This window comes from Notolepis coatsorum (assembly GCF_963971535.1).
Source record: "Notolepis coatsorum genome assembly, chromosome: 11".
NCBI classification, from domain to species: domain Eukaryota; kingdom Metazoa; phylum Chordata; class Actinopteri; order Aulopiformes; family Paralepididae; genus Notolepis; species Notolepis coatsorum.
The window spans coordinates 40,682,112-40,701,534 of NC_140175.1; the positions used below are offsets into that span (position 1 = coordinate 40,682,112).

General features: G+C 42.3%; 1 protein-coding gene across 1 annotated transcript in view; it reads right to left on the reverse strand.

Moving 5' to 3' along the window:
- The window catches only part of ermp1 (endoplasmic reticulum metallopeptidase 1), a 96,455-nt gene that overhangs the window by 59,043 nt on the left and 17,989 nt on the right, over positions 1 to 19,423 (reverse strand). The window contains exons 4-5 of the mRNA XM_084324333.1: positions 14,311 to 14,416; positions 1,765 to 1,911 (exon numbers count right to left, since the gene is read on the reverse strand). Of these exons, the coding sequence (XP_084180459.1) occupies positions 1,765 to 1,911; positions 14,311 to 14,416 (253 nt within the window). The remainder of the gene's footprint in view (positions 1 to 1,764; positions 1,912 to 14,310; positions 14,417 to 19,423) is intronic.

Below are 19,423 nucleotides of genomic sequence, written 5' to 3' on the forward strand. Positions count from 1 at the left end.
ATGATGCAGAACAAGCCGGGAGGATGATGAAGTGGAGGGCGATGGAGAGGCAAAGTGAGGCACAACAACGGAGATTAATTACATACGTTGTGTTAAGAGGGTGGGGGGCATTTCACCTATACTACATCACAGTTTTTTGTTCCAGACGTCTGTGTACTTGATTTTCCCCAAGATATTTATTGCTATGGTCTTCAATTCGCTAGATTTAGTTGTGACAGTTGAGATTTAAACGTCCCGGACAAATGGGAGAGATTCCGGTCAAATATTGTCTGTGTCTTTATTGTGTTTATTGAGCTTAAAAACAACTGATATGCTATATAAAGAATCACGTCATCAAGGCATATAGATTTATAATGTTTTCTTTATTGAGAAGTAGGCTACTTTTGCTTATACACTATATTCTAAATAAAATAAGTCCTGTCAATAGACTTGTGGGCATAACACATTCAAAGTCATAGTGTACACAAGCTTAGCCATAATGTTGTTGATGGAAGACTCACGCAGTTGACTGTGTTGTTGAGTCCAGTTAAATAAATGGTGAGACCCTCCGAGGATGTATATCCGTTTCAGTCTTTGTTTTTGTATAAGTGAATGTTCTTGAGAGAGAGAACTCTCTGCTGTGCAGTTCAGCACCATGGTGAGAAGAAGAGAGACAGAGAACGCTGCTGGTACACTAGAGACGATCAAGCAGGCTACCTTGACCAGTTTGGCCCACTCTGGGATTATTTTAAGTCATTTTAAGTCATTTTAAAATATTCACTGTATCAAGTAAAGAAAAAACATACTAACTTAATAACTGCTGTAATCAGCTGTAATCAACACAACAAAGCATGCTCAGATTACACCGAGAGACCATAAATGAGACAATAAGGGCCTCATTCACGAAGCGATATAGGAACAGATTTCCTCTTATTTTGTTCTTAACTAGCATTTTTTCTTATTTTGTTCTTACCTGGGATTCAGCAATGTTTTCTTATTTTTGCTTTTCTCTTAGGCAAGACCAAATTCTAAGAGTGGTCGAGAGCACTCTTACCCAGATAAGAAACACTTACCAAAAAATAAATTAAATAAATAAATAAAAAAGCCTACTATTGGTCAATTGCCCCCAAATACGACTTTAAAAATCCAGAACTTTTCAATAATAATAATTATTATTGTAACTTATTGCGTGCGTTCTGTCTGAAATTGATTATATATTGCTGTTAGAACAGTTAGATGCTCTGGCCGCCCAAGCCGTACGCATATAATGCATATTTAGAGATTGTCTAGATCACTTCTTGTTTATGCGGACTTCTAGATTGTTATCAAGAACATTTGCGGACCACCTCGTATGCAAACAGTAAAAATAAATAAATAAACAACTGACTTTGACCCGCGTCGCACTCACTGCGTTCCGTTGAGAGACGGAGAGAGAGAGAGAGAGACCATTCAATCTGAATTGGAGCATGCATGGACTTAATCTATGCACACTGCCAGATGAGTGGCTGCTTAACCGTTTCAGATTGCCAAGAGCGGCCCTTTTAGATGTATGCAATACTCTGGAGCCTCAACTCACACACAACACACGCCAGTCAAATCCTGTGCCTCCACACCAACAAGTATTGGTGAATGAGGCCCAATAATATCTTGCACATGAAATAAATTTGTTCAAGACTATTGAGATAATTGTACAGGATAGGTGACGATTTTATACAAAAGAAATCAGAATTTTTATGTTTGTTTGGTTTCTTTTAAACTGCCCTGGTGCTATTTTGGCCCAGTTACCTGGGATGTTGCCGAAGTCTCTGTAGATACGGAAGTCCGTGTCGGAGGGGATGATGCCACTCTGGAAGACCTCCTGGCCTACCACCGAGGCGAAGGGGTGTTTGGCTGCATGGACGTAGGCCTGCACCAGCCACGGGTTCTCTGGGCCTGGGAGGGAAGACAGATGTTAAAGGAATCGTCCACCTTTGATCTATATATTTCCATCATTGCTATACTGTGTATATACTGTATCATAAGTCATGCGTAAAACAGAGCAAAAGCCGATGTAAAAAATGCTGGTCTGACCTTTTCACACAGAAGTCAGCAATAAGCTTCTCCGGTGTGAAAGGGGCTTAAGTGAAAGATCTTAACCTCACCATCTTTGTTCTCAAATCCAATGTGTTGGAGTGCAGACTACAGAGCCACGAAACAATGACAATTCTTATTGACTGCACTGTACCTCATGTGGATAAAATCAGAAATGGACGAGGGGAAGAGAGAGCCTACCGCAAGTCACCCAAGATAAAAACATGTTAACTCTACAATTATGGGTCTAAAATTATGAGGTTTGCCCTGAGTGGGAGGTTCGAAGGGTCAAAATGGGTATCAAACAGGAGGGAAGACTGTCAGGTTTTAAACTGTGGATATCAAACAGAGAAGGTAAAGACGACCTTAAACTGTTAAACAGTAATCCAGAACTATTTTATTGCACTGTAAAAAACTGTGGTTTTATATGTCTGCACTTTATGTGCTCATTTTATGGCTATTCTACTATATTATTGCACTGCACTATTGCACTATTTTACTCTGTCTATTCTATCTTACTCTTTTTATTATAAGTCTAGGTTTAAAACTGAATCAAACCATAAACAAGGTGGTGTAACGTCCCACCGGTCCATGGACTGTTCTCCCCTGCTCTACCTCTCCCCATCCCTGTATGTTTGTTCCTTGTATTTCTGTCCCTTAGTGTTCTTTCCCTTATCTCTCTCTTGCTCTCTATCTCTCCCCTTCTCTCTCTTGCTCTTCATGTTCCCCTGTTAGTCTAGTGTTACTCTTGTCTTGTATTAGTCTTTGTAGTTACTGTCTGTTATTAGGTTAGGTCAGTAGTCTGCTTGTTTTGTCCCAATGTCTGGTGTTTGTCTTGTCATCCATAGTTGTAGTTCCTTGTAGTTCTTGTCAGTCTGTTTCCCCTCCCAGGTGTCTCCAGTTGTAATCATCCCAGGTGTTTCTCATTTGTTCCTGTGTATTTTAGTTCCTTGTTGCCTGTTTTCTGGGCCAGTTCATTGTCTCTACTATGCTGTCTATGTTGCTCGTTCCATGTTTCTTGTTCCATGTTTCCAAATAAGTGTTCCCCATGTTAGTTCTTAGATTACTTTTCCCCCTCTTCCAGTTGTCACCGAGAGGTTTTGTTTAGTTAGTTTTGTTCCCTTGTTCTGTTATTCGTTTTGTGTGATTAAAACCCGTGGACTTGCTGCCGTCTCCCATTGTCTGCAATTGGGTCTTACGCATACCACCACCCCACGTGACAGGTGGCCTATTGGGATGTTAGATCCTTGTGTGAAAAACTGTGATTTTATATGTTTGCACTTTATGTGCTCATTTTATGCCCGTCTTTTTCTGTTGTGAAGCACTTTGAGCTGCAATTTTTGTATGAAAGGTGCTATACACATAAAGATTATTATTATTACAATTATGGGTAATGCAAGTAGAATTCACATACTAACTCTGTTCCACTAGTCATAGGATAACTGGTTAGAGTAGGGGCAAATTGGTAAGTACTAGAAAGAGACATGCATGGATGGATGGATGGATTTATAGAGTTATAGCTCCATCAGTAACCCATATTATTAACCTCTCCCTGGACCTAGGCAAGGTACCCACCAACTTCAAGAATGCCAAAGTCATCCCTATATATAAAAAAGGGAGCAAATCTGACCCCAGCAATTATAGACCAGTCTCAATTTTAAGTGTTATCCAAAGTCCTAGAGAAGATAGTCCATGAACAAGTCCAGGAATATGCAAGCAGCCATGACCTCCTGTACGACCTCCAATCCGGCTTTAGGAAGTCCAACTCTACTGAAACATGTCTTCTTTATCTTACAGTCTTACAGACCAGACTGGTGGACAAGCTGATCGAGCTGGGTCTGAGCTCCGCCCTGAGCGCCTGGGTACTGGACTTTCTGAGTGAAAGACCCCAGGCGGTCAGGGTGGGGGGTCAGACCTCCAACACCATCACCCTGAGCATCGGGTCCCCCCAGGGCTGTGTTCTAAGCCCCCTGCTGTACTCACTCTACACACACGACTGTGTGGCCAAGTTCAGCTCCAACTCCATAGTGAAGTTCGCCGACGACACGGTGGTGGTGGGGCTGATCTCGGACAACGACGAGAAGGCCTACCGGGAGGAGGTTGAGGTACTGGAACGCTGGTGCCAGGACAACAGCCTGCTCCTGAACATTGGTAAAACCAAGGAGCTGATCGTGGATTATAGGAGAGGACAGCAGGAGACACACACACCACTGATGATTAACGGGGCTACCGTGGACAGGGTGAGCAGCTTTAAGTACCTGGGGGTCCACATCTCAGAGGATCTGACATGGTCAACACACATAGACACAGTAGTAAAGAAGGCGAAACAGCGCCTCTACCACCTGAGACAGTTAAGGAAGTTCAGAGTATCGGGGAAGATACTCCAGTCCTTCTACTCAGGAGCTGTAGAGAGCATCTTGACCGGAAACATCACTGCCTGGTATGGAAACAGCACGGCACAAGACAAGAAGGCCCTACAGAGAGTGGTGCGCTCAGCCGAGCGTACCACGGGTATTGCACTACCTCCCCTGCAGGTTCTATACAACAAGAGGTGCAAATCCAGAGCCTGCAGGATAATGAAAGAACCTCACCACCCCAATAACAGCCTGTTCCAGCTGCTGAGGTCAGGCAGACGCCTGCGAACCCCAGCTGCGTCTACCTTAATGATAAGCAAGCAGTGCAAAAATGCTTCCGCATTCGTCACCGCACGCCACTACGGTAAAGCGCCTTTCTTTTCAGGCCCGCTTTGGGAGCTGTCGTGCGGAAATAGGCTGTCTATTGCCATTCTCTTTGACAAACTCTAACCTTAACCAGCTCCTTAACAGCGCCTAAACTTAACCGTTCTAACCTTAACCAACTCCGAAACAATGCCTAACCTTAACCTTAACCTTAACCATGCCTAACCTTAACCATAGAAATTATATTGCCATTCTCTTTGACAAACTCTAACCTTAACCAGCTCCTTAACAGCGCCTAAACTTAACCGTTCTAACCTTAACCAACTCCGAAACAATGCCTAACCTTAACCTTAACCTTAACCATGCCTAACCTTAACCGGCGAAAGAATACACGGTAAAAAAAAAAATCACGTTAAAAAAAAAATATTCGATGGGATTCGAACTCGCCAGCAAACGAGCCATAGGATCCACAGCCATGTAGTCTTGCCAATTGAGCTATTTCTAGATACTGAATAAGGGGCGGTGACTTATATATATTGAGCTCCGCTCGTGTCGAACCAAGGCGGGATCTCATGCGCATGCGCGGGCACCTCGCGCGAGCACGCCGGCGCACGCACGCACCTGAGCGAGCACGCCGCCGCCGGTGCACGCACGGGCGCTGGGCGGCGGAAAATGAAAGGCGCATTACCGCACGACACTACGGTAGAATTGCTTCCGCATTCTTGCACTGCTTGCTTATCATTAAGGAAAACGCACCCCAGCTACTAGGACAGAGCGGCTTAGGCTCAGCTTCTTCCCCCAGGCCATCAGAGTCCTGAACAATGAACATTGAGTACCACTGTAACACTTTAGCATGAGTGGGCACACACTCAGGCCGCACGCACCCTCACTTATTGCCAAAAAGAAAGGCCACTTTAAATTAGTATTAGCAACAGTAACAGTGTATTGCACTACTATTACTACTACTGTTAACTGTCAACTGTTACCCATCATTGCACAAATTTATTGTTACCTGCTACCTGTTATTGCACAATTTTATTGCACACATTTTTTGTATATATTTTGGATTCTATTATATGTTATATGTTGTACCAATTGCACATCGTTGCGGGCAAGACCACCCGCATTTCATTGCATATCCGTATGCCGTGACAAATAAAACTCTTGACTTGACAGACAGTATCAGGAGGGAGATATATTCAGGTAAGCTGTGTGGGCTAGTTCTTCCAGACCTACAGAAGGCTTTCGACACAGTGAACCATGACCTACTGCTCTCCAAGCTTATGGCCTTGGGTATGTCTGAGACAGTGGTCAGATGGTTCTCTTCCTACCTTTCTGATAGGGTGCAGCGGGTTGAGGTCAGTGGCACTATGTCAGAGGCCAAGCCCATTGTATGTGGGGTCCCACAAGGAAGCGTGCTAGGACCTCTCCTTTTTTTACTGTACATAAATGACATGTCAGCAGCATGCTCATGTAACTTGTTTTTATTTGCAGACGACTCAGCCCTGCTAGTCTCACACAAGGATCAGAACACACTAGAACAGATGCTAGGTGAAGAACTTGCAGGGGTCAGCAGGTGGCTTTCGGACAACAGGCTTTCTCTTCACCTAGGTAAGACAGAGGCAGTACTATTAGGCTCCAAGCCCAAGCTCAGGAAAGCACGGGAGTTTAACATCCAGTTAGGAGCTGTAACCCTAAAACAGCAAAAAAAAAAAGGGAAGTATCTAGGCTGTATGATAGACGGGAGCCTAGATGGGGAGGCTATGGCCTCCCAAGTACTGGGCAAAGTCAACGCCCGCACCAGGTACCTAGCTAGGAAAGCCAACCTCCTTGGCAGAGATAGCCTCAGGCTACTAGCAAATAGCCTAGTACTCTGCCACTTTGACTATGGTAGCGTGTCGTGGTTCGAGGGCCTGACAGTGACCATAAAAAAGAAGCTTCAGGTTTCCCAAAATAATAAACAATATTATAAACCAAAGGTCCCCTAGATACCTCCAGAACTACTTCACCCCGGTCAACGAATCCCACAACCACAGAACTAGAGCAAGCATAGCAAACCTGAAGCCTGCTTCTTTCCGATCCAAACTGGGCCAGTGCTCCCTTACTTTCTCTGGAGCCCAGGATTGGAACAAGCTGCCTATCCCCATCAAGCAGAGCTTGAGCCTCCACAGCTTCAAGAGAAGCGTCAGGAAGTGGCTCATGGACAGAATAGAGGAATAGCCCCCTAAGTTTGAATGGGTTTCCAATCCGTTTTTAGTTATTGTGGGGTATACAATTTTAGCGAAAGGTTAGTCTTATAATGTTTTAAATGTATGTGTTTGGTGTTATTGTCGTGTTTTTGTTGTGGCCTAACAGCCCTGGGACCATGACGGAAATAAGGGTTTTACTCTCTCATGTTATCCTTTGGATCCTTGTTGTGTGTTTTTAATCCATCAATAAAATCAATCAATCAATCAATATAGATAATATATTGGACAGTACTTCATTTGAATATAGAATATTCATCGACAGCCCTACTTAACAGTAACTACATCACCCCTGAGTGGAACATGGAAAGCCAAACTTCCCCCCACTGTACCGAAAACGGACCGTACCGAACCGTGACTTCAAAACAGAGTTACGTACTGAACCGTGGTCTTTGTGTACCATTACACCCCTATTGGACAGTCACATGGTGACCTACAGTAAACCATGTCTACTGCTGTAGTCTCTGCTTCTTCCTGTAGTGACGAGTCGTGGTGCACCATCGTTCACCACAACATCAGCAGACACTATCTCCTGTGGTCTATCACAGTGGCACAACAGAAGGCACATTCCACGCATTTACAGAATCACAGGTTTGAATCCGGCATAAGATCTTTGTCACGTGCCCCCCAAATCTGTTCCGCCAATCTCCACTATCTACTGGCAGAAATGACATCCTCTTTAACCCTTTTGGGGTGTCTAAACATTTCCTCTGAAAGTTATTTTGGAATGCTAGAACCCCATGGGTTTCAATGACCAGCAGCTAGCTAATATTACACCATCATTCAAATGTTCTCAAAATTCGAACAGACAGTATTAGGTGTAACATCTGGTAACTGACATAGCTCTAACGTTGGTAGCTAATGGTCAATTCCAGCGCTCTGGATGTAATGTGGGAGCTCCAAACAACTAACAAAATGCCTCAGAAATCAGACACTGATTAAACTCTTAACAGTCCTGCAAATTTTGCATAAAATGCCTGTCGATTGCATACCCAAATTGGTCACTATTCTTGAACCACGTATAGCACATGCATGAGTCTGGTCTCTTTTGAAAGGAAACATTCTGAATTGTCTTCCGCAACAGGAAGAATCTCTGAGTGCTAATGTAATAGTTACAGAGGTTTAAACACACTGAAAGAAATATATATATAATATAAAAAAAAAAATTACTATGTCTGAATTAGTTTGCAAACAGTTGCCTGCAAAAGAGTTCCAGCTGATGGGTATGAGCTGGAAAACACAATGGGTCCATAGCCTGAAGTCTTATCTAGTACAGGTCCAAAGTTGATAACAATACCACGGAAAATGAGTGTTTTACACATCTAATGTTTGTATCTTATCCAAAATGGCCATCCGGTCCAATTCATTTTCGCGACATAGTTTAGTTTATTTATTTAGCACATTATTATTATAAAAACTAATTTAATTATCTTTTTCCCCCTTCTTTTTCCGTTAGTCGTTATGCCAATTCCCAATTCCCTTCCTGGTCGTTGCGCACTCTACCCCCTACCGTCGGTCTGGGAGGGCGGAGACTATCACATGCTTCCTCTGACACACGTGTAGCCAGCCCACCGCTTCTTTTCACCTGGCAGCGCGGACTCACTGGGAGAGTGTAACGTGTGGAAGGTCACACTACCTCTCCCAGATCCTTCCCTTGCTGTGCAGGCGCCCCGACCGAACTGGTCGCTGTTTACAACGACCAGGACCCACCCACACCGGCTTCCCACCCGCTAACACTGCCAATTGTGTTAGTATGGACGGTCGGCCAAGCCGGAGGCACCACAGCCGGATACGATCCCACTGGCTCTGTGGTGGTAGACAGACGCTTAGTCCGCTGCACTACCCGGCCGCCCGCTATTTAGCACATTATTTAAAAGAAAAAACAGTGCTAGGAGGTAACAAAGCCCAAAGGGCCTGTACAAAGTTCCACTCCCATCCCATTGTCCATAAACATATATGAACGAAATACATGAAAACATGGTCTAGAAAATAAACTCAAAACAAGATCAGAGACATAAGGCAGACACTATAGCGAAAACATGGAAGATTGACAAGAGTCAATAACAAGAACACCATCTGACTGATTATGACCGAAATCTTTCAATATGAACAGCATAATGAATAAAAAGAACAAGCAGCCATATGTCTTGATGATTTATGATGAAATTAAATTAGATTTGAATTGTTTTTTAAATATAGATAAGGAGGTTGTTGACTTCAATGATGAACTTAGTGTTCCAGAGTTTAGGACCTCTAATGATAATGTTGAATTGATGGCTAGATGTCCGACAGAAAGGTAAGTGGAGTTTATTACTATGGTTTGTTGGATATGAGTGCATTTCTGATGAAAAGATGAAGAAACTATGGACGGTATCAGGAAGATCTTGCCTATTGTTAATGACCTTGCATATGAATGAGCATGTTTGAAAGGTATTTAGTTTGTCAATTGTTAGTAGGGAATATTTGCGGAACAGAGGTGCAAATGGTTCATATCTGGTAGAGTGAGAAATCATCCTGAGGAACCTCTTCTGGATTATGACTAATTTGTTAAGATATGATGGATATAGCCCAGACTATATTGCAGTAGTTAAGATAAGGAAATAAAAAGCTATAATACAAGGTTAGATGGGCAGAGGGATGTATCTTGGGGCAGACCTTTCTCAAAATGCCAAGCATCATCTTTGACTTTTTGCAGACATTGTCAATGTGGTTATGCCAATTCAACCCTTCATCTATAGTAAGTCCTAAAAATGTTGTGAATGGGACTTGGAGAATTTAATTTCCATTAATTAATATTTTAGATTCTTCTTTAGGGTAGTACTTATTTTTGTTGCAGAAGATCATGAAGTAAAAAAATTGACATTTAGACTAGAGTAAGCTTGTTACATTGAAACCAGTTAGAGACTATTTCTAGTTCCTCATTCACGCATACAATCAGGGACTTGAAATCATGATGAGTAGCTATGAGATTGGTGTCATCCGCGAATAATAATGGAGTATTACAAGACATAGCCAAATCATTAATGTAAATTAAAAATAATAAAGGGCCCAGAATAGAACCCTGTGGAACCCCGAAGAGGATCCTTGATTTAACAGATGAGCATCCATTGGATGACACAAACTCCAATGGTCTGTTGTCTAAGTAGTTTATAAACCACTTGAGGGCAATATCCTGAACACCATATCTATTGAGTTTAGAGATGAGAATGTTGTGGTTGACAGTATCAAAAGCTTTGCTCAGATCTAGAAAGACACCAATAGCAATTTTTTTGTCATCAAGTGCTGAGGAGATGTTATTGACGAGCTGTAGCAATGCATGTTCTGTGGAGTATTTTTTACGGAAACCATACTGATGGTTATACAGGATGTTGTTCTTAGTTAGATGGTTAGAGATTCTTGAGTATACTAGTTTCTCTAAGACTTTTGAAAAGCAGGGCAAAATAGATATAGGACGGTAATTGCCAAAGTCCTTTGGGTGTCCAGATTTATAAATTGGTATGACTTTGGCAATTTTGAGGTTGTGAGGGATGATACCGGATTGAAGGGATAATGATAAGAATATGAGTTAAAGGATGGATGATATAATCCATAGTTTCTTTGATGAGACTGCTTTTAATCCCATCATGACCTTGAGCGGAGTTCTTTAATATCATGATTATCTCATACACTTGCTAGGAGGATCAAAACTTGGTAGTGAGGAGAATTGACCTTTGATCCGACTACAAGGGCTCAAGTTAGAGTCTGCGATACAAGATGCCAATGAAGAGCCAACATTTACAAAGAAATCATTGAAACCATCTACAATTTCTTTCGGGCTGCAGAGAAGAGTTCCATCCTTCGTTATCATCTCAGCAGGTGCAGCTGGTAGGGATTTATTCCGATTTAGCAAATGGTTGATGAGTTTCCAAGTAGACTTGATTGTAGGCTTGAGTACATTTGTCTGCCTAGTAATCTTTCCTTACAGAGTGAATTAATTTGTTTTTGTATTTCTTATATGTTACCACATTTATATTGGTGGGGTTGATTGTAGCTTTCCTATACTTTTTTTTATTTTTTTTGCAGGAGCATTTTTTTTTGTTCTTCGGTAATCCAAGGTTGCCCTTTAGAGGATTTCTTGTTTTTTTGGCAGTCAATGGAAAGCATCTATCTAAAGCAGAGTTCAAAATAACTAGAAATGACTGGTAGGCTTCATTAGCATCTTGTAACTTTAAAACCTCATCCCATGATACAGCACTGATTGCATGTTTGAATGACTCCATATTCTTTCTGGTAAATTTGCTATAATGTAACTTGGTCGTTGACAGAGTTATTACATTTAGAGAGCAAGTAATTCTCCTTTCTTCTTGTTCTACTCTCCCTTTATCATAGTAAACATCCCTCATGTAAGATACTGTCAGCTCCAGAATTTCATTGGCTACAAAAACGGTCAATAATTTCCCCCATCAATGGTGACTGGTCCGTTCACTGGGAGGTGAAACCAGACACGCCCCCCCAACGCTTAAATTAAATCATTTATATATATTCATGGAACCTCCTATTGAGAGTGTAGACAACCCCACAACATTGTTTAAATACATTTTCATCATATGGCAACATGACAAAATAAAAAGGCTTTCGTGACGGCCTACATACTATGGATGGGCATCCATTTTTGAATATAATTTTTTTTGTATCCACTTTTTCTCCTTATTTTCTATTTTTTCTCCCATCCCAATTTCGCTATTTCCAATTCACCCCTCCCCTGTCTTGAACGTTGCTCGCATATGCCCCCCACTGGTCGGTTGTAGGAAGGATAGAAGCCTTGCATCACGTGTCCCCTCCGGTACACAAGGAGGCAGCCTGTCACATCTTTTCACCTGCCAGCTCGGACTCTCATTGGCGAGGTGTAATGTGTGGGAGGCTCACACTACCCCCACCATTTCCTGTCTCTGCTGTGCAGGCGTCCCCCAACCAACCTGTAGGAGTCGCTGTCCACAACGTCCAGATTACCACCCATCGACTTCCACCCGCTGACTCTGCCAATTGAGCCAGTATGACGGACGGCCCAAGCCGGAGGCAACACCGACAGCCGGATTCGAACCTGGTGTCTCTTGCGTTGGTGACGAGCGCAATGTCCGCTGCGCCACCCAGCCGCCCTTTCATTTTTGAATATTCTGAAAATTATATATTTTTTGAAAATCTATTAGTTTCTGCGAATAATTGTCTCAAAGAAAATCCCTTGTTTTACCGGCACCTACATTGTGTAGTCTGTAGTGCATTGAGAGGGGACCCTATTAACTGTTGGCCATTTTGCTCAGAGACGGTGAACGTATCCTAATTTGGCCATGCTAGACACACACATACACAGTGTTGCAGAACAGATCTTGAGTAAAAAAAAATTACATGGTTTGATAGTTGATCTACATGATTTGATCGTTTCAACAGATATAGCCTGACATTGACACAAGCCTGACACGAGATAAAAAAAAATGCAGGAATAACTTGATGCTGGCAGTTATGTGTACATGTTTGTGCATATGCCCATTGTGCAACCCTAACTACATGTGTGTCCAAAAACCAGTTGTCCAAGTATTACCTCTCTACAGTACAACATCATGTTGGTTTGCACACACTGGCTGAAAACCAGTCCAAACGTATCTCTTGAGAGAATTACACTGGCAGATTTTATTTATTTAGTTAAGACTATCAAATCACTCGCCTACATTTTAGGAAATGTGTGGGTAGATTTAAACTCAATAATAAATTTGTCATATCAGTAGCAGCTGAGGCCTCGTCTACAAGCTTTCATCGTCAGTGGATGGTATAGACCTGTTTGCTGTAAACATACCGTGTTCGAGCCAATCAGCAATACCAACTGAGTCACGTGACTAAGTTGCCCCCTACCTGCGTGAGCTGCTGCGCTAAAAAAGTATGATGGGGCTCTATGGAGAAACCATGACACTCCCCTGACTAAAAGGTGTTTCAAACGAAAACGGCTGGATGTAATTTTGCCAAATCAGCATGGCTGTGAGTGAGTCTTTCACTTTTTTACATATCTAGCTTTGGCAGATATTTATTTAATGTCACAAATAGATCAATACAGTTCGTATTGAGTGATGTTGTGTTTCTTTTTCAAATGTAGCCAAGAGTAAAGACCCTAACCCTATCAAAACAGCAGTTAAAGTGTATATTTTTTCAGAATTATGTTTGTTTACCAGTGTTATTAGCGAAATATGAGCTTATAGAAATCTCTGCGCATTGCACCGGAAAACTGACGATTTAGACGCGAGGACAGGAAGCCGTCATGAAATCGTTGTAGTCCTAAGAAAGAGGAGACTACCCAGCTCACACCAGCCGCAGACAAACGACATGATATTACAAATATTGACGTGAATTTCGTGTTTATATCTCACAGGTCGAACAAACCTCAATGTTATCGCCATAAAATACAACGTATATTGTTTCTTTACCTTTCTGCGAACGTCTAGGAAAAAACGTGTCTCAATCCGGTAAAGAATGGCGGAGCTATGGACATTATACAAAAGTAACTGTACTTACAGTAGATTTCATTCACAATCTTTGCTGCCCTGTACCGGGCGCCTGGTGGTACTAAATCCAGATTTAACTCTACCATTGGAAAAAGGAGATTTGGGCCAATCCATAGATGTATGACATGGCCATAATAAGGTAATTTATAGGCCTGATATTCTATATTCATATTTCATATTGAATGTGTCCGGATGGCAAAATTCAATCTTCCATTTACTTGGGTATGTACTTTCAGGCAAATCTTCTGAAAATATGGCTAGGGCTTAAGAGGTTAAACAAAAACCTGCATGCGAGAGTGAATGTGAGTTGTAAGTGTGAGAGTGAGTGTGAGGTGTAAGTGTGAGAGCCTGGTGCTGCTGCTCTGAGCATAAAGAAGACAGCTCCATCACGGCCTCAGACACAGACTATAAAACAAGCTTCACAGTTCACTCACTCACTCACTCACTCACACACACACACAACACACAACACACAACACACACACACACACACACAGTCCAGGTGTAAGACCAAGGAGCATGGTGGTACACACACACAGATACATGCTAACAAGCCCCAAGTGCAAGCTCTGCGTGCACGCACACACACGCACACACACATGAGATAGAGATACACCCACATACACAGAGGAATGCACTGAGCACCTACTGTAGGCACAAAAACACTTGCAAGCACCAACACACCACTAAACACATGCCTGCAGAGAAAAACTACTACAAATACACATCCCACAAACCAGATAGGTGTGCTGACCAACCAGCCAACAATTCTCCCAATCCACACACACACACACACACACATTATGCTACCTGTCTGGAAGACCACCTCCTTGCCCCCAACACCGGCGGCCTCCAGGTTGATGAAGGCTCGCACCAGTTTAGCCCAGGGATGCTGGGTAATGAAGCCATGACTGGCCTGGAGGAGGGAGGAGGGAGGGGCGAGAGAGAAGAGGGTGGGGGCAAAAAAGAGAAGGCAAGGAGTGAACGAGAGGAGGAAGACAGAAGAGTGTGGGTTGTTAAGGTATACAATATGTGACGAGGCTTTAAAACACACTGAGATGAGCATCTCTACAAAGAAATACTGTTTATTAAGTTTAAAATATCAGTAGGTATCAGTAGGCCTTCTCACTGGTCAAAAACACACCTGGTTTGAAATAAATCAAGGCTTCACTGAACAATTCATTAGCAGGGATGCCCCAATAGGTTTGTTTTGCTGCCGATTGTCTATGAGCCATATCGGCTGATACACTCCTAATACAGATGTTTTTTTATTATTTCTTTATAGCACCTGGTATAAGTCAGTTTACATTACAGATGTCATTGTTGTCTCAGATTCAGAGTTGTGAATTTCACCCTTTCCTATCCAAAATATTGGTATTAATTCTAGTAAACATTTTGACCCAATGTCATGTGAAGTAAATTTAGTAAGTTTATCATCGTGTGACCTTCCCTTCTCTGACATGGCCTAGAATCTGAAAAAAAAAACCTTTTTCTTTCAATCGGGGAGAAAAAAATCCTACCTGTAACCTCTGTGGGCAAAACAAACCCCAATAGTGACAACAAGGGATAAAAAAAATTCTAATAAAACGGACCACCTAGCACCTACACAACACACCTTACATGATGGAACTCAAAGCATAACCATGAAAGTATGGTGCAAGAGGATTAAGCGGTCCATCCAGCTAGCAGCTCCTCTCTCATGTCCAAAGACTATCACGGTTGTAGTGGTCTTTGCGCAAACCGATTTTATGACACACCTAATACCAAAGTTGACAGCATGCATGATTTTTTTAATAATAATATCATCACTGCATACGCAATGTACTGCGCCACCATCGATCCTATTGCACCAAACTTCTCGGTCATCCAGTCAAACAATGTGCATACAGGAGGTACATGCGCATTCCTTGAAATATTATGCAAATGTTCAATGATGTGTGGTATGGTGAAACTGTCATTCGTAGGCACAAAAACACAACATTCCTGACCGATCAACTTACAAGTACCACCTGAGCTGGCAAACAAAAAATGCAGAGCCGCCCTGTTCTGTAATGTCATCAATCTGACAGACGCTAATTCATTGTTGATGAATGATAACTCATCAGCAGCCGTGTCGGCTAGATCTTTCACCAGTGTAGCCAAATCTGTGATTTTACCTAAGGCAGACATCAATTATTTTTTATTGCAGCAAAATGAGATTGTTAAGCTTTCTTTTTTTTGGTGTCAGTGTATTGATATAATATTGCCACACAAAATATCGCTGTATTGATTTTTCCCCCACACTTAATACGCTGCTTTAATTAACTCATTGAGTGCCAAACACGTAATATCTCGTGTTTCTCCGCCAACTCTTGAGTGCCAAAAACGTAATATCTTGTTTTTAGATCCTTTGATATTTTTCCTTTGATCCCCGTTCTAAACACTCAGCCGGAGCTCCCTGGCACATCTGCCTACGTTGGAATTGCAATGATGATCGAATCTCGCCAGGGGGCCGTATCACCTACCTTATGAACATGCATGGGCCAGCTTAGTACCAGCCCCACAGCCCTGTTCTGATTCAAGACACTTTTGGACTCTAAGTGAGAAATGGAGTACCTCTAAACCAAAGGTAACGTCTATTTTACGTGTACTTTACCGAAACGCCATCATAAAACATGCATTTGTATGATCGCAGCGTCGGATAAACAACCCCCCCCCCCCCAGCTTTGTGAAGAAACAAGGTCATGTGTTTACCTTTGACCTGGCCAGTGATGCAGTGGTGGTACCACTCGGTACCACGCCGTCCTAGCAGTTCGCTGAGCAGAAGTGCGCGCACGGATGTGCACGCGCGCGCACACAAAAATGTGTTCACAAATTTCACTCTACTGTCGCGCCGTGCGCCAAGTACCAGGCACTTATCACCTAGTCTTTGCATAGCATAACAAAGAAAGAGAAGTGCAAGACCAAAATACAAGCCCTGTGGGGGGTTTGCTTGAGCTGGTCTGTGCACACACGAGGGAACATGTATGCGCGTGCACGTGGCGTCCAGGCAGTTCTGATATTACGACTGCACCCCTGGACCTGGCAATAATATAGGTTTCAAGCGAGAAGCCGTGAGATTTGCGCATACGCTGCACAAAACACACTTTATCTCACAATCTAGAAAACCAGCCTGGATTATTTTGAAATGGGGCAATGTTTATCTTGGGATTGTGAACGAACGAGGGTATGTAGAAACAAACACTTTTTTACATGTTGGACTATAAAGTGTGTGTCTGTCAAATGAGCCATACTATTGTCTCCATAGCTATAATATACAATAGCTCCGCAAAGATCGTGAAATATCGTGAAAATGGTCCAAAAAAAGCTGGCGCCAGGCAGTACAGATGGGGAAAGAGCATGGCGCTCAATGAGTTAATAGCCATATATATTAGCCTAAATAATAATATAATAACTGAAAATAATAAGACCGTATTTGCTGAGAAATATACAGTCCATTCTCACTTTAACCCATTCCGTGCCAATCACGATGATAGTGGGGTTAACTCGCCATCACTTGCGTGCCAATCACGAGTATAGTCGGGTTTTAATCGTTATTTCTCTTATTAGCGATATCCATTCATTTTCATCCATCCAACCTGATGTTATCGTTGGGAATGGGTCTGAGCTTGCAAAAGGGCAAATACCGCTGCCTATCGTCTCCCGGATGGTATTGCACATCATTGGATTGGATTGGCTGGGAATGTGCATCAGAAAAAAAACTCCGTCCGGGTTTCCCTTCTCGGGCAAGCAGTATCGTGCTACCACATTGACTGGGGAGGCTGGGAGGAGCGTGTATTATGTGTTTTGGACTATAACGTTGGATCAATAAATGCGATCAATATTTGGAATGGCGATCAGGAATTGGATTAATCTTTTTGCATTACATCAGATACAAGGTAAAAACATTATATATAAATTTGATCATTGATCTGATATGTATTTCTACCTCGATCGACGCTGTATCTGTGTGTGTATGTGTGGCTGTTTTCCGTTGGGTGCAGGGGGGGGGGGGGGGGGCGCCGCGCTACAAGGGCCATTTCATGTATGCACGAGCAAGGATAATAATGATGATCTAGCATTGATTTCAGGAAGATTCAATAATCAGCCGAAAAATTACAACATGTTTTGTGTATTCCACTAAAGGGCTATTATCGCGTTTTTCTCTGGAATTACTAGAAATCTCCAAAACTATACTCGTATTCAAAACGGTATAAAACGGAAATGTACCGATGAAAAAACAATCCATTTTGTACATGTTGACTGCAAGCAAGTCATTGATAAGCGACGGGTGTATTAACCCATAGCCATAATTTAAGATATATTTTAAGCACTCGCAAATGTCCCCGTCCTCCCATTGATTAAAGCGCTGGCCTACAATCCCTAATTTGGTCATATCCGGCCGGCTTTGAATGTGTTAAAGCACTCAGGGGAGAAATTTGGTCAATCGCATCGGGTACTGGCAATCACACAGGGATGATCTGAATATGGAGCACATCACCCCAACTCTAAACCAAAATGTCAGTTTGGAGAGTGTATTCCAGCTATGAGCTAGCGACTGAAGGGTGGCTGGCATTACATCTACCCTTGAGCAATGTACAGAACCCCCTCTCTCCTCCACTCTCGCCCTGTACTCTAACCTTTCTGAATGACAATACTACTTGTGTGTCTAACCTTTCTGAATGACAATACTACTTGTGTGTAACCTTTCTCAATGACAATACTACTTGTGTGTAACCTTTCTCAATGACAATACTACTTGTGTGTGTAACCTTTCTGAATGGCAATACTACTTGTGTGTAACCTTTCTGAATGGCAATACTACTCGTGTCTCTAATCTTTCTGAATGACAATATTACTAGTGTGTCTAACCCTTCTGAATGACAAATGACAATACTACTTGTGTGTGTAACCTTTCTGAATGGCAATACTACTTGTGTCTCTAATCTTTCTGAATGACGATACTACTTGTGTCTCTAATCTTTCTGAATGACAATACTACTTGTGTGTGTAACCTTTATTTTTTTTATTTTTTAAACATGTTTATTGGCATTTTACAATTGACAGTTTCAAACGGTACTAACATTACATTTATACACACACGCACATATACGCAATCACATAGGAGACACAGTATTAGTATTAACATCATTAGTACAGAGCTGCTCTACATAGCTATTGACGGGTACTACCCAGTTGCTTTAGTTTCCAGTTACAAGGTTCATTGTCTAGCTTCAACGTAGTCAATAAAGGGTTGCCAAGTCTTATGGAATTTCTGAATAGAACCCCTTAAAGTGAATCTGAACTTCTCCAGTCTGAGGTGCTGCATGACGTCTCTGATCAACATAGCGCAGGTGGGGGGTTGTGCCTGTTTCCAATTCAGCTAAATTAATCTGCGTGCTAGAAGAGTTATGAACCTTGGCACTGCAGAAGTGGGTCCTCTAAGAGGGCCGTCTTCTCCCAGTACTCCAAACACGGTCAAAACCGGGTCTGGATCTATCTCGTGTCCCAGAATATCAGACAATGTCCTGAACATAGAACTCCAGAACTGTAAACGTTTCGGGCAAGACCAAAACATGTGCCCCAATGAGGCAGGGAGGATCCCACAACGGTCACACAAAGGATCAATATTAGAGTACATTTTAGAAAGTTTGACCTTGGAAAGATGGAGACGATGCAACACCTTGAACTGTATAAGACCATGCCTGGCACATATGGATGATGTATGCACTCCCTCCTGAGCTTCTATCCACTGCTCCTCCGATAAATCAATGCCCAGATCCTCCTCCCAAGCGGCATTTAGATAATAATATAGTGATGTATCAGATTGATCAGACATATAATTATAAATGTGTGATATTACCCCTTTAGATGAGGGATTCACTGAAAACAATGATTCCATCTG